Source organism: Lagopus muta, chromosome 3, assembly GCF_023343835.1.
Source record: "Lagopus muta isolate bLagMut1 chromosome 3, bLagMut1 primary, whole genome shotgun sequence".
NCBI lineage: Eukaryota > Metazoa > Chordata > Aves > Galliformes > Phasianidae > Lagopus > Lagopus muta.
The window spans coordinates 33,730,474-33,754,936 of record NC_064435.1 but is presented as its reverse complement, the minus strand read 5'-3'; the positions used below and the strand labels follow the sequence as shown (position 1 = coordinate 33,754,936).

The 24,463-nt window shown below is 39.2% G+C and overlaps 1 protein-coding gene across 1 annotated transcript in view; it reads right to left on the bottom strand.

Annotated features, from left to right (window-relative positions):
- Nucleotides 1-5,705: 5,705 nt before the first annotated feature.
- The window catches only part of CPA6 (carboxypeptidase A6), an 87,464-nt gene continuing 68,706 nt past the window's right edge, over nt 5,706-24,463 (bottom strand). Inside the window, exons 7-11 of the mRNA XM_048940439.1 lie at nt 18,515-18,625; nt 18,164-18,254; nt 13,513-13,715; nt 8,705-8,789; nt 5,706-7,103 (exon numbers count right to left, since the gene is read on the bottom strand). Of these exons, the coding sequence (XP_048796396.1) occupies nt 6,916-7,103; nt 8,705-8,789; nt 13,513-13,715; nt 18,164-18,254; nt 18,515-18,625 (678 nt within the window). The 3' untranslated portion in view covers nt 5,706-6,915. The remainder of the gene's footprint in view (nt 7,104-8,704; nt 8,790-13,512; nt 13,716-18,163; nt 18,255-18,514; nt 18,626-24,463) is intronic.

Sequence of the window (24,463 nt, the reverse complement as noted above, 5' to 3'; positions counted from 1 at the left end):
TCAGTGTTTTTATTCCCGGTCTAAAATAAAAATGCATTTTTATACTCATTTAGGCAACCTCTGTTGCTCTTGGGGCCTAGAGTCTTGCTGTTTATTTTGTACTTTTTTCCCTACACCATGTTAGACTTCTGTCTTTGCCTTTGTTATCAGTCTATCTGATCCTGAATGAAAATGGAAAAACATGCTCCAACCAGTCTGCCTTCAGTCTGTGCATTCAGAATTGGAGTAGGAAGATGATACATACTGTACTTAGTATGTTTTTTGATAACTTGCCTTTCAAGATTTATTTTTCTGTACCTACAGACTTAGTTTTCTATGAAATGGAAATCATAGAATCCAAAAAGGAATTTTTAAGAAACTAGCTTTTTCTGTGCCCTTCAACAGATGCCTAAACGGGATAGTTATTTTTGTGCATAGTCAGGCTTTGGCACTGATGGATTGTTAAGACTCTCCCAGGGTCCAAAGAAAAACAAGGCAGTAATTCTGGCACTTTTCAATACTGCTGTTTCTGATGGGCTGGGTGTCAGTGGAAGTGCAGCCAGGCGCACCACCCAAGGAGCCCTTCGTTTCTGATGAAGTGCAGAGTAGTGTGAAATGAATGGGGACCTTCCTTGCTCTGTTAAAATTCTGAGATAGATTTTAACACTTTTTTGAAAACTACAGTCCTGACAGCTGTGGAAACATGATGCTCCTACTCTCTACTCAGGAGGGGAGATTTATAGAAGAGCTCCCTGCATTCATCAGCATCACCTCTGAAGGGTAGCTCATTCCTCAGTCAGTGTTTGCTGAGAGGTCTCTGCTGAGACATCTCCTCAGTGTTGCCATTCCTGTTCGTAGTGCTGGGAGGTGTACGTTTGACAGGAAGTGGACTGGATCCACTGACTCCCTAACCAGCCTTCAGGATGACAGCAACTTTGTGTTAGTTCTATCTTGTTAAAATCAGTGCAGTAGCTTTAGTAGAAAATCTTTCAAATGCATAAGAAACTTTTTTTTTTTTTTTGGTCTAAACTTATTGTTTTGAAAATTTATACCTTCAAGTGGGTGTTACGTGGAAGGGCTGTTCGTCGGCTAAAGCAACCCACAAATCCTGCCAGCCTGTAGGTTTCCCAGAGGTCTCCTGGAGCTGCCAGGACCAGCTGAGACACCCCTTCAGTCACTCTGGGCAATGATACATGGCCTTCGTCATAACCAGTGGGATAGCAAAGACTTTCTGGGGTGCACCCAGCAATGAGGCTTGAAGACATAACACCTCATAGTAAAGCCCACTGTGGAGCAGACATTCATGACAGCAAAACCTGACCCCTTGGCTCTGTGCTGTGCGGTGGACAAAAGGTACGGACAATACTTGGAGCTTCTGTGTGATACACAACAGAAATACACTGTAGGAATCCCAGAAGAAGAGCTTGGGGTCTGACACGGTTGTAATAGTGCTGGTGAATGAACTGGGGTGCCTGCAGAGGGGAGATGCTCACACCCACAGCCTGCTGCCTGCACCCCTGCAGCTCCCAAGGAGAGCAGCGCCACCATTATGTAAGGCCTCACGCACTAAGTACGCACTGTGCAGACAGGCACCTTGTTTGTGTGTGAATGGGGCTGCGTAGGTATGTGGGGAAGCTGGCACATTTTAACAGGTTCACCGCTTAAATTTAGCACCGAAAATTAGAATCTGTTAGAGCCCAAAGTTGTCGCCGACAGACAGAACTTGCTTTGGTTTGGGAATGAAAGGAGAAAAAAGGAGCCATGTGCAGCGTGGTGTAGCAAATTTACCCTGTGAGATAAGGCTCAGTACATTTTGCCTTTTTGACAGATTCTGTGCTAACAAGGCCAAACAGCAGCCCGGCTTCTCCTGCCACAGAGGCAAGCACTGCTTGCTTAACCCTTGGAAAGCTGGCTGACTCCCAGGAAAATAACAGTGCTGCTTTCCAAACCACATTCAGCTTTGTGAACGTGATAATTTAATTCAGAGCAAAGCAATTAATCTGTGCAAAGAGCTTAAAATATGCCATATTGCTTTTTTTTTTTGCTTTTTTTTTTTGCTTTTTTTTTTTTTCCCTAAAAAACCACAACCAAGAGCTATTTCTGGCTAATTACGTGCAGAAGAATGTTTCACACTGCCCAGTCAACCCAAATTTTTTGCAATCTGGAAACAAAGTAAAACAAAACAGTAAGTAGATCAGTCATTTTGGCTAAGATTTCAGACTGCTGTACTGTTTTTTGTTCCTGCAACTCCAACGTATTTATTATTTTCAAGAAAACGGAAAATTATGTGATAAAGTAAAACTTTCTCAGACCTAACTTGATATTCTGCTCAGAATAGGTTAATAAAAAAGATTCATTATTTGGTTAAAAAATGAGACACTCTCCCCACCAACAGCAAGCTGTACTGGTAGGCAGAGGAACAGCCTGGCAGTTAGTAGTCAACACAAAAGACTAAAACACCTGCTCACAGTTCTACCACAATATTTATTTCAGAACTGTTATCTATTATTTCTGTAAAAGTGTGCACTTCTACAGACCTGAGGATAGATTAAAATATTTCCCTGTTATGACTATTCAGCCCACTTGTATTCCAATAACGCCAAATAGTGGTAGGGTAGCAGGAACCTTGGAGCAGGCAGGACAGATAACAACATTATCCCATTTTTTGTTGCAAAGGATAGATTTTCTTGGTCACAGACAGTGCATTTTCTGCATGACTGGGGACAGTGGCAACATTTCTTAATTAACATTTGAATCTATTATTTATGAGTGTATTCCCTCATGTACAAGTTCAAGGGCAAGCCCTGCCATGCTTGACTCAGTCTCTCTGGAGACCATTTGAAAGGATCTGCACATGCAAAGAGCCGTGACTTTCTGGTTGAGCATTTCTAATTGTCAGAGACAAACATTTAGGGGCTTCTGGGTTTAATGGCACACCACAGTGTTCTTTAAATGCCCCAAACATCTCTTTCCTTGTTAAGTAGAACCATGTATGAGCTCATTGCTCTGAGGTGACCCTGGTTATCTCAAATTTGCAGATATGCACAAAAGACCTTGTTGTTAAGGTAGGCCCCTCTGACATCGTATGAATCTTAAGGATGTGAGTTTCTGAGCACCTGCTTCTCAAGTATGGAGATGGGCACATTCAGGAGTGTGAAAAGCTACTCTGGACTTTAGTTCACCTTCATCCAAGTCAGACCAGCCACCAGCACCTATAGATGTGACTTGAGGGTCTGCTGATACAATCTGCCAGAACACAAATGAGCCCCCACACAGATTTTTTTTCTTACATTGATAGGAGGAAACAATTAGATCTGTTTGGATCTTAAACTTTTATCCTGAAGTTATTATATGATGAAATATAATTAATGCTACAGGGTTCATATTTAAAAACTCTTTCTGTAATTTTTTTGAATTTCTGTTCTCATTTCTGTTTCTGCAGTGGATGGAAAGTTGATCTCTATATAGTTGAGGCATTATTCTGGTGTTTTACCATCACCTAAGAACTGAATGAAATTGGTAACATTCTGGCTTTTAGTCTCAAAAGTCAAAACCATTAAATCTTTATGTGTGAGACTAGCATTTTTAGCAATGAATGTGACTTCCATAGCATTGGATTATGGAAATTATTGGATTTATTGAAATTATGGAAACGGTAGTTTCTCACAGCCAAAGGGAAGGTCAAAATGGTGGTGGTGATTTTGTGAAAAGGCTTTCAAAAGTGTTGCTCAGCTCATGGTTCTGAATATTTTACTCTTTGAGCAGTGCCATTAAATTGAATGCAAACATAAAAAGGGAGGGTGTTGTTTAACACAAATAAACTAGAATTGTTAAATATTAACCTTGTTTTGTTAGGAAGTGTGATACTTTCTTCTCAACTTTAGGAGTTAGGTGTAGAGTTTTCACTAAGCAGTAATTTTGTGCAATCCTCCAGCAGACAGTGCAATCAGCATGCTGCAGTTTGTTTTGTAGACAAACTGACTGGTACTGGTTGTTTCCAAGAAATGAATGTTGGCATTCAAGGTCATTTGGAATCTTTCTGCTCAAATTTCGGACATTTCAAAAAAAGAATTGCATTTTTCTGTAGGCTTTATGTGTTGCATGGGTGACCAACTATAGTGGTCTTTTTGAAGCAACTTCTGGAAAAGATGGTGAAGCTTCAGCCTTCAGCTTTGTTCTTTCTTCAAGATTTGCAGCTAAACTCAGTACCTTATTCAACCTATAAAGGTCATTTTTGAAAATCAATTTATGAATGACAGTTCAAAGTCCTTTGAAATCTTTCTAAGTTCTCATTTGGGATAATTTTTGTGCTTGAGCATGGTGACTTGCAGAGCTGTGGGCTTGTTTCTTTCACACAAATTAACCTCACATTCTTAAAACGTAAAAGCTATCGAAGGAAAGATATTTACAAAACCTTGTCTGAACACTTTTTTCAAGTTACAGAAGCAGTTGTATTTAATCTATCAATAATCAATGGAAGTGTAACTCCCGAATTCACACAATGATTATATATATCTGATTTTGTCTGCTACATTAATAAACCACTGTTTTGCTGTTCGTTCTATTCCTTTTGCTGTGCTTTCTATTGTGTTGAAAAACAAACTATACCTATCATCATAAGATAAACTCACATTTCTCAAAAGCAGTTACCAATTCTGCTGAAGGGAAGTACACTGGGAAGAGATGTAAGTAATTATGGAGACAAGTAAGAAATGTTCAAAGTAACATCTTTAAGTCAAAAAGGCTGTTGTTCTGTATCCAAATAGCTGATATAGAGCTCTTTCCTTAGCTTAAATTGCTCTACTTAGAATCACTCTTGCTGATATTTGTCTTACTGATTCTTAATTCAGGAAATAGGGTTTATTCTTTGCCAGTTGCCAGAGTCTTTCAGATCAGCTTCAGTGACCCTGAACTTAAAGGAGTCAGAGACTGTTTACATTTGCATTCAGTTATGAATCACTGAATTATCCGGTATGGGAAGATCTTCAAAACTCAACTCAGTTCTGAGGTTTCAGCTGCATGCAAAACGTAGTATTCAGGCTTAGTCTACCCAGAAGCCAGGATGCAGATTTATTCATCCATTGTTTTTGAAATCAAATATATCTAAATGTCAAAGCTTCTTAAATGTGTGTGAATACTTGTCATTATTCCTGTACAGGGTTACCTGTATCTAAAATGTTAGGATCTTTTTAAACTAAAATAGTTGTTTTGTTTTTATTGTCTTTTCTTTTAATATCAAGTACTTTTCAGTACCAATGGAGATATGATGGTATGGAGATAAAGCTGAAATGTTTCTTGTGATGAACCATTAAATTATGAACAGGAATCAGTTCTTCACATCTGTTTTTTCCTGGCTCATATGTGGAAAAGTTTGTAGTGTAGCACTGCAGTGGTAAACTGCCTTATGCTGGTTAGGCATCTTTCACACCTTCTGTCCTTCACTTCAGTCCCACATGTCCTGGTAATAGTTTGATCTTATTACCTAAATCCAGAATAACTCTTGACAATTAGCACTACCTACACTCAATCAAAACTGCTGGTCAAGAATTTGTACACAGCAAAAGGTTGCTCTTGCTGCCTTCAAAATATTTATAAATTATGGTCATAAGCAAAGGGGAGATGACCAGTGGGTTTTACAAATAAGGAAAATTGTTAAATCCATGAACTAAGACCATAACAGTGAAATAAAATACGAAGAATACTTCAAAAGCCTCTGATGATTTTATTAACAAATACATCTTATTTAAATTGTTATGGCATAAGATTAAACTCAAAAATAATAAAGATTAAACTCAAAAATAATAAAGTAAAATATATGCTTTTGCAGATGTAATATGATGAAAAAATACTATTTTAAAAGCACCCAAAAAACCCCAACAAGTTGTTACATTTTTTCACGTAATTATTCTTTCCAACATGGTGCTTATTCTCTTTCAGCTGTAAAGCTTCTGATTTCACATCTGTCCCACTTAAGAATCTATTATTAATTCCTTTAAAGCATGCAAAAAATATGACTTCCAAGAACAGCCACATAGTCACAGAACTCACTGCAAGGTTACCAATGAATAAAATATCACTTAGCACCATAATTGCAGTTTAAGTCTATATCCTCTGCTGATGGAAGTGGACACAGGGTGACTACAGCAAAATCCAAAAGAGCCTGTTGCCTGCCTGGTTCCAAGCTCCATGTTGTGGCAAGTTGCTTTGTCACCTACTGTCCTTCCATATAGCTCTACTGTATAGTTCAATAATATTTCATTATAATTCTTACGTGTCTCTAGCAAAGTTACATTTTCAAAGGTAATGTGCCCATTCCAATGTATATGTTGGAAAGTAGATATTTCTTAACGGCTAAAGTGAACACTGGGTCAAATCTCACATTATATGAAAAGAAATCACAGAAGTGCAAATACATATGAATGCATACATGCAGAAGAAAGCCGCTTTGCTACCTGTAGCACAGCCAGCTGGAACTCTATGCCACGCTGCCATTTACTGCTGTAGACATACAGCAGTAAAGTAGGCCCATGCTGGGGCGCAGAGTGCGTGTACATGAATGTAAACTTTATCCCCTGGTTTGAGAAACTCTGCTAAGGGAAGTCTTTATGTTCGGGAAAGCAGTAAGGCCAGGGACAGTCTGGAAACTGAGTTTTCTCTCAGGCATCTTTATGTGGCCCTGGGCCTGCCCCACTGAAGTCCCTGTCAGAGATCTATCACGAGAAAGAACTAAGCATGTTACATCAAATGGATAGCTAAGATAGTATATCAACTTCATGGACTTTTTTTCCATTTCCAGCCATATGAACCTAGTAGAAACAATACCATATTTCCCATTATCTTCTATGGCTTCTATAGGCCAAGCTTAGCATGATAAATTCACTGAAAGGCATTAATTCTGGAAATAAAATTCTCAGTTCCAGAGCCTAGAAATAGCTCTCAGTGACATTTCTTCAGCAGATGAAAAGTGATATTTTTAACTGCAAGCATGGTCTCTGTGCAGGTTGGTCTGATCAGTGTCTCAGGGAGTAAAAATCCAAAGTGCCCGGTGTCGCGCAGCTCAAACGCAAACGCATATGGGATGCCGTTTTTGTAGGCCCAGTCCATAGAGCTGCCAGAACTCACATCTGAAACAGAGAATCAGCAACTACTGAAAAAAAAACCAATTTCAATGCAGGTCATGTTGAAAGCGCGAGATAGATAAGTTTTCATGGCATTTTATCTACAGCACACTGTGAGTATACCTGCAACTCAAGCTGCTGCTCCCTGACCCTGAACACTCTTCAGAGATGGCCAGAACCTTGTGAAAGGTGGTCAGCCCAATACAGGATTAGACCTTTGATTTTCACAGGAAAAAAGTTAATAACTGACTTCTCTGAGTAAAGCAAAAATTCAATAAAGTGAACTTTTAGTGTAAAGCCCCAAAAGGTTCTTGTCTCCAAGTGAGTGCAGTAAAGCTTTGCTTCCACAAAGATCTCCCAGCTGGACACTTGCTTGCATGCTCCTCAGTTTAGCTTTTTTTCAGTCAATTCATTAGCAGAGAGAAGGAAGAAAGATGATAAAATAAACTATATTCTCCTTTTAAAAGTTCTTCTAAGATTTCTTTTCATTTCTGTCTCATTGTCTCATGACTTCCTTACAGCATGAGAGCATTTGCATAGGTGGTGTCTAATATTAACAAACCTTCCAGAGGAAGTGTGTTTCTTATGCTTTTCGTTATCTCCATATGCTGATTACCCAAGACACTTAACATTTATATAAAGATCCATCTCCCATGCGGCCTGATTTCCTCTGTGCAGTTCTAGCATTAACTCACAGTGCTATTCCTTTGACACAGCAAACAACTGCACTGTAATGAGCACAAGATGATGACTGTGCTGTGAGATGGGGGCCCATGATAAAGTGTGACACGTAAAGCCTCAACCAAAACACAGCAACAGCAAGGGAGATGCAGGAGATTACTTGTGAAAGATCTTGCTATTTACTTAAGTTCCTCACTTTTTCAGTCTCTTCTCTTTGCCAAGTGAATACAGGCCTCATAGTTTAAGTAAAGAGAATGATAGGTTTCTCTGAAAACTATTTAATATCATTTCCTCTTTCCTGTCTGCGTGGAGAGCTTGTCTGACAAATGTCATTATATATTTCAAGGGCATATTTTAAAGACATTTTGTTTATAGGATAAAGTGCATTTGAAATCAATCTCTGAAAAATGAAAGATATTTACATACAGATACCATTGCTGTCAGTTATCATCATTTAAACACTGAGAAATTTGAAACCTGGGTTTTAAAGAGATCATCTTAGATTTTAGAATGAGCTCTCTGAATGGCTGTATCTGTCACAAGGGCACAGAGAGCAAGAGAAAGCATTGGTGAAAAATGAAAACTACTTTGAATTATTTTCTCCCAAATGCTTCACAACTTTGCAGTGCATTTGCAATATCTGATAAAGATCTTTCATAAAAGAAAAATCTGTTTTTATATTTTCTGAACACACTACTTGGCGGATTTCTTCTCTCAAATGCATTGCATTTTAATCTCTTTTATTGCATCAGTTGGCTTAATCATATTGCAATCAACTGACTGAGTCAGTTACAAAACTTCTTCCGCCTTTCTCACCATGCACAACAGGAGCAAAGTTCATTTAAACAGTGTTTGCTTCCTTTGTTATAACAAAGATGGTCTTCTTGTTATAGGTAGTCATACACCTGCATCAGAGGGAAACTCACACAAAGTGCTGGATGCAGGACCATATCTGTATCTTACACCATAGGCAGACTGAAGAGCATTAACAGCATTATAGGCCGCAGATTCCTGTGTGGAGGAGAAAAAACAAATGCATAAATTAGATTCTGAATTAAATACTGCACTGGGGCTGAAAACTGAGCTATGTGTCACTGACTACTGGTGCAGTGCCCTGTTCTGTAAGCCCATGGCAGCTAATCTAAAGTGATTTTAAGCGAGAAATACATTATTTATTTTTACTGACATGCTTAGGACTTGATTCAGTATTTTCATGACACATATAAACTCACTGTACTGTAAATGATCAGCCATTAAATATCTGTAGTTATAGGTGTATGTTTACCAATTCAGTGACACAATGAATGCTGGAAACATGTGAGATGTGGGATAAAAGAATCTCATTTTTAGGCAGAATAAAAGCTGTGCAAACATTTTTCTGCCAACAGCTGCACATATATTTCCCTGTCTGCTAAACCTCATTTCTACTGTGTGAGTGAAGACTACACTGTAGAGTGGTTAAGTGAGCAGAGTGGGAAGAGGGAAAGAGGCAAACTTTTCTCCTGAATCTCTGATGGACTGGAGAATATTCACGACTGGTCTAACTTCCTTTAGGATCAGATGACATAGGCTTGGAGATTTATTTCCACTGTTGGAGAAATGCAAATTCAGAACTGTACAAGGAAAATCAGTGTCTATATTTCAAGATCCATAAGGAGGCACTGTATTTGGGAGGTTTATGGCATTCTGTAAAACTGGATGCAGAAGGCCTGGTCCAAGGCAAATTCTGATGGTCATAATGAACAGTGCTAGCAAGCACAAAGAAAAGGTGCAAATGTTGGAAAGGAAAATGAATACTGTATTCTCAGAAGAAAGATCGTGTAGAATGTAGAGTGAAGGCGGGACACCTAGAAAATGCAGAGTGATCTCCCTATACAGAACATCATTGCAGCTAGAAACTGCTGGAATTTGAACCTCTGTGGGCTGCAGTATTTAAGTATTTTTATTTACTGAAGAGCTGTAGTCTTCAGTTTATGCAAGTCCTGATGAATTTGGTCCTTACGCTGCTATTCAGCAAACATGGATGAGTGCATTGGAAAGGATTACTTTGTACCTGCCTTGAGTTTATTCACTTTCTCTGAACTTCAAGTCCTTTGCCATTGTCAGGAGTCAGAATTCTGGCTTAGTATCTGATTTGACCAGTACAGACATTCCTGTTTTGGATCTTTATCCATTCCAACAGACAAGCTAGAGAAAATTGCTTTAAAATGACATTCCGGAACATAAAGCAACCCACATTTATTTTTACTCACTGGTGGCACTGGTGAGCAAGCAGGGCTTTAGGCAGTTAGTTTTACAATGAGAATTGCTCTTAACAAAGAAGAGAGCAATTTTTTAACCCCATTATGAAACTCCGCTAGGCAAAACTGGATTTGTTCAGTTCATTTCTTAGTGCAGGACTTCTGTTCTGGAGGATGTGGCCTGGTGTTTTCAGCTCACCCCTCATTTCCATCCTACCTCCATGAGAAGTTGCCCTGCTGAGGTCAGTGCAGGGCTGGGATGTGGCAGCCAAATACTGCTGAAGGGTAACTTCTGATTCACCCATAGCAAGCATGAGAAGGTGATGGGAGGCCTGAGGCAGAGAGAAGTGCTGTCCTTGGGACTGCTCCCCATTTACACGTGCGGATGCCTTGACTTTAGTGACTCAGGGCACACACATAACCCTGACGAGCCAGGGGGTGTCAGATCCTGTTAGGCTGCAGCCGTGGCAGATGTCCCAGTAAATATGCCTTGGAAAGGAGAACAGAGCCACAAAGGAGAGTGCTCCCTGCATGGCTTACAGAGCAATGAAAGAAAAGGGGTGATCCATGTTGAAATCACTGTGAAGAAATACTTGGGTAGTTCCCACTCAAGTATGTAGGGCATGCAGGCGGGTGTTCCCCCACGGCTCTTAGTCCTGAGGGCTGCTGCTCACAGCCACTGCTGGGTAACGCAGCCGAAACTGGGGACTGTGCTGCTGATCTGCATTGTGCCAAGCAGATCATACCATGAATATACCTAACCAACTAGCCTTTGAGCGCTGTAAAGGAGAAAGTTCCGTTCAGAACTGTCAGATATTTATGAAGAGATACACAAGCTCAGCTGTGTCATTTAATCTCACTGTAAACAGTACAGCAAATGACGGCACAGGAAAAAAGGGAACAAACAGTAGGTGAAATTCAAAACCCTCTAGGTGAATAAATGTTCCTGCTGTTTTGTTTTTTTGTTTTCTTCAGTCCTAAAGTATGATTTACATTTTAAGCTTCTTAAAAGAACAGATTTCAGGAGAGTGTTAATAAGAGACTTATGCCTAAATTAGAACAGAATATGCATGTTGTGATCGGTACACAGCTCTCCTCTTTCAAAGCAACTCTAAATAATTGAACACTTTAATCTAAACAGTAACTGACAGCTCTCCAGAATGATATAACCCAGACAGAAACAACCTTTCTTTTGCTTGGGATTAATTGCACCCCTCTGTTAACACCAAATACTCTATCTGTTGTACATGTGGAGTCCTCTGTACAGAGTCCATGTTGACCAGCAAAGCTTGTTCCATCAGCAGCAGGAAACAGGGACTGCCACCTTCCAACACACTGTAATTCTGCAAGAGAACTGGAGAACCTGAAACCTCAGCCTAAGTCATCATTTGAGACATTTCAAATATTAAAGATTGTTCAAAGGAGCCACCAGCTGATGGAGCCTTTGGCTGTTGGCAAATATTAAAACTTAGAATTAGTAAGTAACAGTATTCCATTCATTTTCACTCTAACATCTTCACTGAATTTTCTAAATAACAGGAAATTACTTCAGTTCCTTATTCCAACCTCCGTGTTCTTTTTGCCTCATTGTAGTAAAAATAACGATGGATTCAAAATACTGGCAGCATATTTAGAATTGGTATGGAAATGTACTTCCATTTGTCCAGAACTGTTTCTTTGTTGCTTTAGGTCTGCACACCACTCCTGCTGATGCAAAGCTTGAAAGATCCAAGGTCTCATAAACTTAGGGGACACTTGGCACTCATCAGAAATGAGCTCCCTTAGTTTAACAGCTGTGGATGTAAAGTCAGAGTGTGTGCACTGAGGGACAGTCACCCTGCTCAGAATGGAAATAGCTACCAAGCAATAAGAACGTGCATTAAAGACTTGGCGATGTGTATGAAAACCCTTAGAGATTCCTTTTCCTTGGGATGAATTTCATGGCACTGTCTGCTGCTTTCTTACTTTAGTCTGAGTGTTGTTGATAGCCAGCAATCATCTTGCAGAGGAAATGCTGATTGTTTCTAACACCACGTCTTTGTGCTTTTCTATCTTGGCTGTTCTAAAAAAAACCAGAATGCCTGCACCTGCTGGTCTTCAAGTAAATGAGATCCTGGGGTTTAAAATTTCAAGTGTACATTTTTTTTTTTGGTAAGTAATAGTTAGCAGGCTCTTCTTTCCCTTTGCTACTCCCCAAAAAAGGGTGGAGAAGGAAGAATAAAAACAAGGTTCACGGATTTATTCACAGTCAGTCCCCAAGGATCTTATATTTTTAGCTTCACTGACTGCATAGCTAACTTCTGATTTTCTCTGTTTCCCAAGAATGATATCACAAAGTAGAAATTTTGGTAACTCATGCAATTAAGTGTCGTAACAGAAATAAACCAACAAAAAACTCAGTTTGTGCAGTGCTTGCTGCTCAGCCTCCTCAGAGGGCAGCAGAGTGAAACTTCAGTGAGTCTCCAGGGACTAACACATCATTTATTCTGCACAGGATAAATCTAAGATGCAGTTAAGCTCTTTTTGAAGTAAACAAGCTTAAACTGGTAAGCTAAATGTCACCGTAACTTTCAAGACCAAAATGAGAGATGTATGGACAATGTAATTTTACCAAGAATTGAAGGGCAAAAGAAGGGGGCTTGCTACTGATTGCTGCAATGGGTGCCTGTTAGCAGGAGCAAACAGCAAGTGAAGGATAAGCAATGCTTTCCTAGGAGAATGGGCTAAAGGGAGGGTTTTGTGCAGAGGAGGCTGGCTAACTGCAGTCAGGGTGAATAGCTTTCCTGCATTTGGATGAGCATGGAATACATGAATTGTATGTATTCATAGATCAATGGGCTTGCATCAAAATCCACACTATTAATTTATTCTCCTAATAGACAAAAGCTCCAAAGCACTTGATGTTAATTAACTGCTTGTTGTAAAGTGCTGAAAACACTATACCTGATACACAAAGCAACAGAAGCTTTATTTTTAGTGAAATCTACCAGATTTCTCTTCTAATGGATCAATGTAAACCACTTTAATTTTATTTTTTGGTCATAAAATTGAAGACAATCTTCTTTGTGCCTCAGATTTGTCACTCTGTTCTGAGAGACAAATCACACTCAGATTTGTGTTTCTGTTCTAAGCATGAACAGACAGAATTCCAGATAGATGCCCGAGTACTTAACTACATAATTCTTCTTACTGTTAATTAAATAAAATTAAATAAAATGATAATACCTATGATTAAAACCCAGGGATTTATGCTATCAGGTAATTTGCAGGAACTGATGGATGGAAGGCACTATACCATTTTAATCAAATTACTGCTGACTCATTCAAGTGAAGGTTATATAATCAGAAACGAGATTGCAAGCAGATCCAGCATTCATACTGCTATGTATTAAATAAGTGAAGAGCATGGATGGAACAACTCTGCTCCCAGAACAAAACGGTATCAAAAAATGCTATATGGTGAATTGTGTTCTCCCCAGCGCTAACGTACTTACCACACAGCTGAAGTTTGGAATAGTTGCATATTTGTAAGAATAAGGGTACAGCAACATCTGTGCGTATGCATGGAAGGACAAGTAGGCTTTTATTTGTTTGCGATGTTTGCGAAGAAAATGAGCAACAGCCTTTACTTCAGGCTCAGACTCAGGGAAGGGACCACAGTAGGTGTCATCGCAAGGGTGAAGTGAGGCCCCTTCATCTAGAATGGAATGAGAAAGCTGATGGTGAACAATCACAGTGAATTTCTGAGGGTCAGCCCGAGTGACCTGTGTGCAAAAGCATGAAAAGCAATAAACAAATTGCTTTCATGTGACTGATGGGCATGAGCCAGTGGGACCTCAGTACAGCAATCTGCTCATCTAGTAGACGCACCAAGTGGCCAAGTGGCCAGCTCCATACAATGCTTCCCAGAGGTCATGCTTTTAATCCATCAGAAAAAGGGGAGTCTGACCTCACTTTTCTTCAGTATTTTCTTCAGTAACTTTCCATACGAGGGGCACTCTACATAGCATTCCAGCATGAAGATCGTGTTAAAACCATTTCAAGGTTTCAGTTGGTTTATTTGAAATCAGAGACCTGAGCCCCCATCACTAGTCACTGCCAGGACAAATCCAGCCTCTAAGAGTAGTTTCGTTTATGAACTCATAAAGTGATAGCTACAGTGAGGTAGCTAACCTCAACATGCATTACCTTACAGACTGGTTTAAAACAGGATAAATTCCCTGACTATTTTTACTCTTACAAACCCTATGAGAAAAAAAATGATGTGATGCATGGAAGATTGCTCGGTTAGCTAAATTAGAAATCATCTCAGCTTGCACAGGGCTTATTTTTCTTTCAAAAAGGGGCAGGGGTTCAATTGTGAGGATTTCTTTCACCACATCATCCTGCTCAGGTGGCAGTAAGCCACAGAAGCAAAGCCTACATGTAGTATCCCATGAGGTAGTGAAAGATGAAACTCAGAAAAGAAGACATAGCAGTGGCTCCTTTATCATCTAACAATTCTGGTTCTAAGCCACTGTCTCATTTACAGCTGAGGGCCTGGGCCTAAAAGAACAATTTTTATGCAAATCCATGCTACTCTTTTATCCACTGTGATTTCAAAATGCCACGTTTTACTTTGACCTGCAGAATAATAATAGTTTGTTTGTGACATTCTCTTGTGCCATCAGGGACTTACAAAAGCAGTGTTTTATTAGCTTTCCTTTGTATAGTAAGTACTTCCATCTTCAAATAATAAGAAAAGAGCAGTGAGAGTGAGAATGCATAATAATATGAAATAGAACGAGGTTATGCAATCATCCTAATGCAAAAAAAAAAAAGAAAATTAAAGTGAAAGTATCCTATGCTGCACCTTCATTTGTAATATGAAAAATGAGGCTATCATTCAATGGCCACAGGTGAGGATATCAAAAGGTATTAGTGCTTACACAGCAGTGGATATGGGAGTGTTATATTGAGGGCAGATGGTCTCCTCCCTGCAGAACAGATGGCCAACATGTCATCCAAATCTCAAGAGCACCCTGCCTCGATGTCTTGTCAGATAATATAGCTAAAGGAAAGCTATTTCACAGAGCCTGCAGAGCCACTGCTTTTTTTTTTTTTTTTTTAATGGATGCTTCATCTCCCATAGCAGTGTTGTATGCTGAACCATGAAAACGAGCCTCCTTCTTAATAAACAGCATAATCCTGCAAGCTTACTGTTAAATGACCCAGTAGTAAAATATGACTCAGTTTAGTAACTTCTAGTGAAGAAAAGGTTCTCTGTATGTTCAGCCTACTATCATGAGCCACTTGCAATCCAAGCTGTAGTTAATGCTTTTTCTTGAGTGAAGGTGGCTGATGGTAAAGAGGCCAAGTTTCAATGGTGCCCATGGACAGTGTAAGGATATCCTCAATTTTCATACTGAAAGTTCTTTTAAAGTAACAAGAAGGGGAAAAAAAGAAACAGTGCTATCAACTCCTGTGAAATTTCAGAGTTACAGTCACTAGAAGAAAATGGAAGTGCACAAAATGTCATCATACTGCCTTATTTTGGTACCTGGGGGAGGGCAGGTATCCTCTGATATACCTCATGAAATCAAAGATGCAAAAGAAAGGTGTGCAGAGACTGGTAAAACAAAATCGGATTGGCTACAGAAGCAAGACTGGGTGTACAGATGACTGGAGCATGATTCTTAAACTTCCTTGCAGCCACTTCCCCTGCCATAGTGGAGCTCTGTCATCAGTGATCAATGAGGTGCACTGGAAATTGGGATATACTGGAAACTTTTACTCCTACTATTTCTCTCTTGGGAACTTTGGATGCAAACTTCTTCATTGGATTTGCCATATGAACTGATTTAATTCTTTGTAACTAATTACTGATTTTAAATTTGTGATCTTGTGGACTGATTGCAAGGCACAGAATAGTCTTCTGCCATGCAAAACAATGACTTGTTGTCCTTTCCCCTTCCAGGTTGTCTCATAACCTGTTGCTTCAGGAGTTGGACTCGATGATCATTATGGATCCCTTCCAGCTCGGGATATTCTATGATTCTATGATTCTGTGATTTATCTCAAGAACGTTAAACCATTGTGCTAGTTACTGCACATATGTATATCAGAGAGCATCTGTACCCCAGAGATCTTGCAGTCAGTATTCACCTAGGCCTGGCTGCAATTTCTGTGTGCTATTTTAGGCACAGGGGGCTGCAGTGACATTTGTCACAATAAGTGATATAACCCTTTTTTCAGCCCCTAGGGAATACAGAAGCAATATCATAAAGCTTACATCAAATCCCTGCACTAGATGGGAAGAGGAGACCAAAGGAGATGCTATGCTATCTTTTCCAAGTGGATCTGCGTGGCTTTGCTGGGAGCCCAGTGGGAAGATCAAGCCTTCCTGCGAACTCTAGGTACGAGTGAACTGTATTAAAGGATTTTTACAGGTGTGTGCAGGATTAAATTTTAAATGCATCACGATTATACAAGTCTCAAAGTGTGATATGATCCAGATTCTTCTCTGCTTCATTTAGTGTTACATTAATGAGAACACGGGCTCCGGGTGAGGATCTTCTGAGCACCAGTCAGCCCTGGCCATGAAAGAGCTCTTTATTCTCTGCTGAAATAGAGAGTAAGGTGGAATTTGGGGTCTGGTGCAGGAAGCAGGGCATGTGCTTAGTGGGATGGTGAGCAACCCTGGAAGAATTTTTATTTTTTAAAGAGCGAGGACCTGTCTTTCATGTGTAGTGCAGGGAAGAAATGCAACAAGCAGTGGATTGAAACACACAATGTGTGTGTATTGTTATAGTTTCACTCAGCCTGGAAAAACTCTTTTTCTTTTATCAAAAAATGAATAAGCATTACTGGGACTCAGCAAAGAATGTTTGAGTTTAAATACTTTTTTGGGAGTGGGAGTGTTTTAATACAGGAGAGAATTTTTAATACAGGAGATAGGGGAGAGGGAGGAGAAGAATGACTTGAACCAAAAAAAGATTAATTAGGACTAGAAAGAAAATACACAGTGTGAATATTAATATCCCACTGATAGGTTTCTATAATACGGCTCTGAAGACTATGTAAAAGAATGTTCATTCCAATTAAGCTGCTGGCTGTCTTCTGAATAGTAAACATATGTCCCCAAAATACCTCCAGCTGTGACTGATGTGCTTAGTTAAAAGATGGTAACAGTGATGTAGGAGTTTGGTTCATTTTTACATTATTTTTGCAGCATAAAGTTGCTTTGAAGATCATGGTAGCAGGGCTATATTCTGTAAGAGAATTTCTCATCTAACAACTGTAACTGCTTCCATGTCTGTTTTCTCTTTACTGCAAACAGATACAAGTTTAGTAGTTGATAGAAAAGGGTGACACCCATCTCACTACAAACTACCTGAAAGGAGGTTGTGATAGGGGAGGTTCAGGTTGGATATTAGGAAAGATTTCTTCTCCAAAGAGCGGTGATGCATTGGAAGAGGCTGCCCAGGGAGGTGGTGGAATCACTGTCCCTGGAGGATTTCAAGAAATGTGTAGGTGTGTGGCATCTGGGAACATGGTTAGTGGGCATGGTGGTGATGGGTTGATGGTCAGTTTTTATGAAAGTATTTGCAGAAATTCTAGGAGCTTTAAAATGGATCTCCATACATGTAAAAGCATCTTCTTTCTTCATCAAATCACTAACAATAATAGCCTTAAAATGTTTTCAGACATTTCTCTATGAGGCCAACAAAGCAAATTTGTTTCCAAAACTAAGTTCATCTCAGAGTTTAGATAAATTAAATAAAACAAATCTGAAATGTTCCCTAAAGTTGTAGTCAGGTAGATTCTGAAATGTGATGGGCCAAACTCAATACTGAGCTTTGAATGAGTTATATTGCAGACCTACAGAATAGCTCTGTACGTGCAGTTTTTAAATCTTGCCACACATACCATAAACACTCTTTTTCTGATGAGATACTTTTTTCCAAAGTTTAGGACTTTTTTTTTTTTTCCTTAAGATAGAAGGAACATTTAAGCCCTGCCTCATGGTGTTATGAGAAAGAAGCTTCAATTTTGACAATGGAAAAGAGAACACTTCACAACAGATGTGACCTAACCTACTTACTGTGTTGGATAATTAAATACAGGGTAATCTGAACTGCTGGACCAAAGTATTTCCAGACTTACCGCACCATTTCACTTTCCAGTTGCGATTAGCATCAACCCCATGACACCAAAACCTGGAGTTCTTTGATCTTGTTTTTCTCCAGAACCGATCCTAAGGTAAGTTTTAAAATAGTTAATTAGTAGTATTGCTGTATTTTGGCAGAAATCTCTCTGTTCATAAACAAACACACACAAAAGCTCAACCCAGTAATCTTTTCCAGTATTATATTTTAACTGAATTAATTTACTTCGATTTTGCATGATACAGAGTGATGAGTGAGATTATACAGAAAGTCACCTTTGAATGGCTTAATAAGCTTTCAGTCTTCCTGTCTGAATAATTTTTTGAGTAATACTAGTGATAGTACTTACATTTGTCCAGCTATAATGGTATCCATCCACATTAAATACAGGCATGACATAGAAATACAGCTGAGTTAGCATCTTTTTCATGGCAGGATCAGTCTGGTATGTCTGAAGAGCCTAAAGAAGATAAGCCGAATAAAGTAGTTTCCACACCAAAAATAATTTCCAGGTTTAATATGGTGACTGGCTAAATGGTCACTCAGCCTTTGGCCGCATAGTGGCCTGATCTTCCTCCCTTCTGTCATTCCTAGAGCTGTACATGAAAGCCTGACATATTCTTGGAAACGTGATTAAAGGGAGCATGTGTACACATAAAAAAGGTCTTCAAAAGACCATATCCTCTCTGCTTCTCTGTTCCTTTCAATAGCTAAGAAAATACAACTCACATTCCATAGAAACAAAAAAGTACACAGTGTTTCTTTACATAGGTTGAGAGACTGTGGAACAGGTCCTTAACTGAGGAAGCTTGTTTAGCTTCCATAAGGTAATGATGGTGAGGTCAAAGCATCTCTAAAAAGAATTTAAGGCTCACTCTGTGTAAGATTTTGTTGCATTTAGAGTAATTTACTATGTTCAAAATCATCAACACAGGCATCTTATTCCTTTACAATTTAGAAAACCCTGTGATTTTGGAGAATCTCAGGTATGAAGGTTAGTGGAGAAAGTCTAGATAGGAAAATGAGAAGCTCTTCAGTGGTTCTGTTTGCCATCAGTAGAGCCCCTTACCATTTTCAGAAAGCTTGCTGTGGCAAAAACTGTCTCTGCTTATAGCTAGGCATCAAACTTCACAGTTTAAGTCTTGATTCTGTAAGACATGGAATGAAGTGCTTCACTGACAGCTGGAAAGCCCAGCACATTGCCACTGGGTTCTGAGAGAAAACAGGATTACTTCTCTCCTCCAGCTGCCGTGATTCTGGCCTGCAGTATTTCTAGCCCTCAGGATACCAGAGGAAATGTGTTTGGGGCACAATTGGGAAAGTTGTTCTGAGATAAAGTAAGCTAAAAGCTTTTCAATTGACAAGTGCTAGGGAACGGTGCAAACTGCAGGATTTCAATACTTCTGGGCTCCAATCCATGCAGCTGGTTGGATTATTGACACTGCCACTGGGACTGATGGATGCCTTCTATGGGATGTCTGCACAAAATGCCTATACCACTGGATTTTTCTGGGGCTGGAATTTATTCCTTGAGGAGTGTGAATGTTGTTTTTTTCTTTACTGAGGGCCAAATGAGACTCTTCATTACTTGTTCATTACCCTCTGTCATGCAGTGGGATGAGATGTTGAATTAGGGCAAGGTTATCACAGCGGAGAAGTAGAGGACAGCAGGTTTTTGAAAGCAGTTTGCTGCAGCCATGGGGATACTGGAAAAAGTATCTCTGGCCAATGCAGATGTCACAAGTCTCAGGGCACCTTTGCCATCAATTTCCCAGATTCTTAGCCGGAAAGGTATGGCATTTAAATTCAATTTCTGTGTATTAAGGAAGCGACAGAAAGGCTACAAATACATCTGGATAATAGTAATGGTGTTCAGGGAACTTCAGCTATAGAAAAAAAGAGTAATTTCATCAAAACTGAAAGCAATGGTTACTCAGAAATAATGATTATGAAAACAAAGGCTCTGTTTCATTGATGTTCTGCATGCCAAAAACACATACTGAAGCAGGGCTGCTCTGTGTATTGCCACACACTTAAATCTTAGCAGGATTAAAAGCCTATAAGGTAAGCACGAATGTTAAACATGTCTGACTCTGTTACTGCAGTGAAAACTGAACGAAGGTGTGCTCCAAAATGGGACTCTAGGGAAATGAAACTTCTTTATCAGGCCTATTTCAGGGAGAAGAAATTTGGTCAGGGAGGGAAAAAAGTCACCACACATCACTTCCTTGACTTTTTAATGTTTTTCTTTTTTTTTAGCCAGTGTTAACAAATACAGCTCAGCTTGTGTTTTTGTGATGAGCATATATGTGACAGAGGCAATGGAACTGGCATATTGCTTGTACCTCTCACTATGTATGCTATTATTTCACTGCAAATTACATCTGCAATTATGCATTTTGTTACACTGGAGTGTTATATATAATGTACTGTAAACTAGAACGCTGGAAGAATGAACTCTACAAAACACTTTATAAAATCATTCCTTAAAATAACTACAGATAATTCATTAATTTAAGGCAATACATTCCTTAAAAATCACATGAATTGCCTTTGAAAAATTGAAATTTTGAAAAATTTTGAAAAATTGAAAAATTTCAGAACTTTTCCAAATCTGCAAAAAGTGACATAATGAAAACATTTTAATACCTTTTCATGTTTAATGTGTTTTAAATTCTGTGAAGGATATCTTTTTTCTTGTTAGATAAAAGAATCACCACTTAAAAACAAAACAAAACACAGACTACAAAATGTTGAGCATCCTTTCATTTTTTAAAGCTACTCTGTATCATTTTAGTAGCTGCCATCATTGATGAAATACTATGAGAAACTTTGGTTTTACAGTTCCCAGCAATACTTTTCAAACTTTTATATCTTAAAATTGATCTAGAGCCAAATATATCAATCATCCAATTCTGTTCTTTAAAGCATATATGGTTTATCTTAATTTGGTTGACCTTTTTGAGTACCATCTCATTTAAAATATAATGGACCTGGTACAGCTTTCTTTTTCACAGAAAGCAAGAGTACAGGTACTAGAAACTGGTATGAGATCACATCCTTGTTCCTGAAATTATTTTGTCCTTCACAGTACATTTATATCTGGCAATTTTATTTGATACACATAATAAGGCAACACAGGCTGCACAACCTTACCTCCCTTAGCTCGGAGGCCTTTGGCAACATGCCTTATGAGCACCAAGGTGTGCTGCTCCTGGAGCACAGCACACAGCTCATCGTTTGGAACGTGACTCTCAAATCTTCCAAATAATGATCATGAGGCCCTCCTAACAGTGTTGAAACGTTTTCTCCTCACCGTGGCACAAGCAAAAGGAATATAAGCCATTAGTGAATTAACTGCATTGTAGTTTGCAGTGAGCTCTCAGAATACAAAGTGATGCTACTTCATAGAACTTGATTCTGCTTTCCCATCATGCAATCAATAGCAGCTTTGCTGCTGAATGTGCAGAGAGCAGGGCTGGCCCAATAAATGCTGAATAGAGTTATTAGTGAATGAACAGATGATGCAGGAACCCTGCCAACAACATGCAAGCAATCTGCCTGGGGGATGGGGGAAACGACTGGTGATTAATAGGAGGGGGCTCAATCATCTGGATCAGCAGAGAGTGGTGGTTGCTGATAGACCTGTGCCAGTTTAGGTTGGCTGAGGATCTGGTCCATATGAAATTTAATTCGGGGGATGAAGTAAACAAAACAGCCAAGGCAATAAAATGCAGGAGTTTAAAATGGATTTAGGATACAGTTGTGCTTTTAATAAAGCAAGGGGATTTACTCAGAAGGACAAAGCAAGGAGACAGGATTGAGGAAAACTCTGAAACTGTGTGTGAGCTTAGTAACGATTTCCTGTTCCCCAATTAATTGTTATTAAATTGAAGGTAACAGTGAGCTTATGTTATTTCTGGTTTTGAATTTAACATTCATGCTGAATTAACCTGTTACTATTTTAGCACAGGAATTGGCTCTATTGCTGTTCTAACAGAAATCATATCAAACCACTCCTGATAAAGCAGGATGAGCTCTTCTATCCATTTAGGAAGTCATCAGTTAAAACATCCTTCTGGTGGTAATGTGCAATGTTTTACTATTCTCTGTACTTCTTACATTTTAGCAAGGCAATACTGTAATCCACCATTCAGGCACTCACGGCCATTTTATCAGTTTGGCAAGTCAGTTGTTTTCTTCGTCTTTGTAGTTGGAAACAGTAGATCTTTTAATTTCTATTTTCCTTTTTACTACTAGTGCCGTGCTTTGGCACTCAGATCACAGGCAGAGTGAAGCCCGTTACTAAGGAGAAGACACAAATGAGTATCTAGAACCAAACATCTTATAGCAGAGTCCAACTTTAAAGGTCAAAGCTTGAATTGTGCCTGTAACCTGAAACAATTATTTGCTTGTTTCTTTGTTTATTTTAAAAAAATATATTTCTTCCTCTTTGGCAATATACAGAAAATATAGCTAACAGAAGGAATCCAGAAACAACAAAGAAATTTAATGGTGTGCTGCAACTACTCTGCAGAACTCAGAAGAGAGCTCACTGAAAAGTTTACAAAACAGAAGGACCTGCAGGATACCAAGAGCTTGTTTATGCCTCTACTTAAGGATGGAAATGGAGATTACACTGAAACAGAAAAGAGGCAGAGGGACAAGAATATGACTGACATGTTAAAGAATGTCCCAGTGTGAACTGGACCACTCTAGCAAAAGCAGCATCTTGTGCGAAGAAGCCAGACATGATTATGCAGATCTTAGTGGAATTTAGAGATACAACTTCTTGGTTCAACATCATCACTCAGGAGTGGACTGCTAAAATATAATGCAGGATTTCTTCCCCAGGACAAGTAATATGCTAGAACAAAAATGTGAGTGATCTTCACACACCCAGCAGCACAAAGGCCTTCACCAGCAGTGTCACTGGAAAGTCCCTACCGCAACACAAGGCAGCTTTAGTTACCTTTATTTTATCAAAATGCATTCACACTGTGAAAATGAATAGCTGCAAGCACAAGAAAAGTAATTATTGCCTTCCTACGATCATGAATAGTTAGGAAGTTGTAGCTGAATAACTGAAATTGCAGAAAGGAAGTAATACAATATATAAGGGTGTTTTTTTTTTTTTCCTTTTGGAAAAGGAAAACCAGAAGTATCTTCTTTTTTTTCTTTTTTTTTCTTTTTTTTTTTTTCCATCATGAAATTATTACATCATAGGAAAGGACCTTCTCTTAACAACAGTAATGTTGAGTAGAACTTGGGGAAAATCCACTATGTGCCAAATGAAAAGGAAGCAACACTGCATAGCACAGAACTAGTTTGCTACAGCTGTTTTTAAAACAATGCATCACATGCCTCATTGTGGTGATACAATGGTATTGCACTCCATCTTTTTTGGCATTGGCTTAGGTTTTATCCATTAGAAAAAGCCAACACCAAAATATCACAACTGAAGGCCCAGTCTTGTTGGCAGTGTTCACTGCTGCTTTATTTTCCTACCCCTCAGAATTGGTGAACTGTTTTCAGTAGCACGGATGTCTTGGAGAGATGCAGAAACTCAGTGGGATGCAAGATGGCTGCTGAAATGAGGTTCAAAACTGAACCAGCTGTGGAGTGGAGGGAGGTTGCTGAGTAGCAGCAGAACCTAGACATAGATAGGTGTGACTATGGCATGGAAACTTCAAATGGCAGTAACAGTATTTGGAAGAAGAAAAAAAACAACCTATGGATAAAACAGATTCTGCATTTGCACTAGTGGCTCTTGCTGTTGGGAGGCTGATGAATGAAGTACTGAAGAAAGAGGCTGAAAGAGGAGAACTCTCTGATAGAGCAAAAACAAACAGCATTTCAGGCAGAAGTTCCTGACAGAAAAGAATGAGCTAAAGATAAGTAAGGTTGAGTGTTTCAAATATAGATGCTGCTGGATGAAACAGATGGATTTTTCCCCCAGATAATGGATATACAGGGAGTACTCAGAGAAGATGATATTTCTTTTCTTAGGTTAGATAGCTAAAAAGACAGCTGGGGAAACTGTAGTCTGGCAAATAATGAAAATTAAGCTCCAAAAATCGTATTACATTTATACTGAAAAAACCTGTCAGAGTATTTGCAGAGATCCATCACCAGGTGACTGGGCCTTCACAGGTGCAGAGCCCCATCCTCACCAAGTCACTACCACTCACACATAGGCAGGGAGCTGTGAGGGGACGAGATAAAGCCTGTAGAGCCTTCTGGTCTTCAGGAGGGAACTGAAAACTGATGAGCAGGAGGAAAGCCCAGAGGATACTTC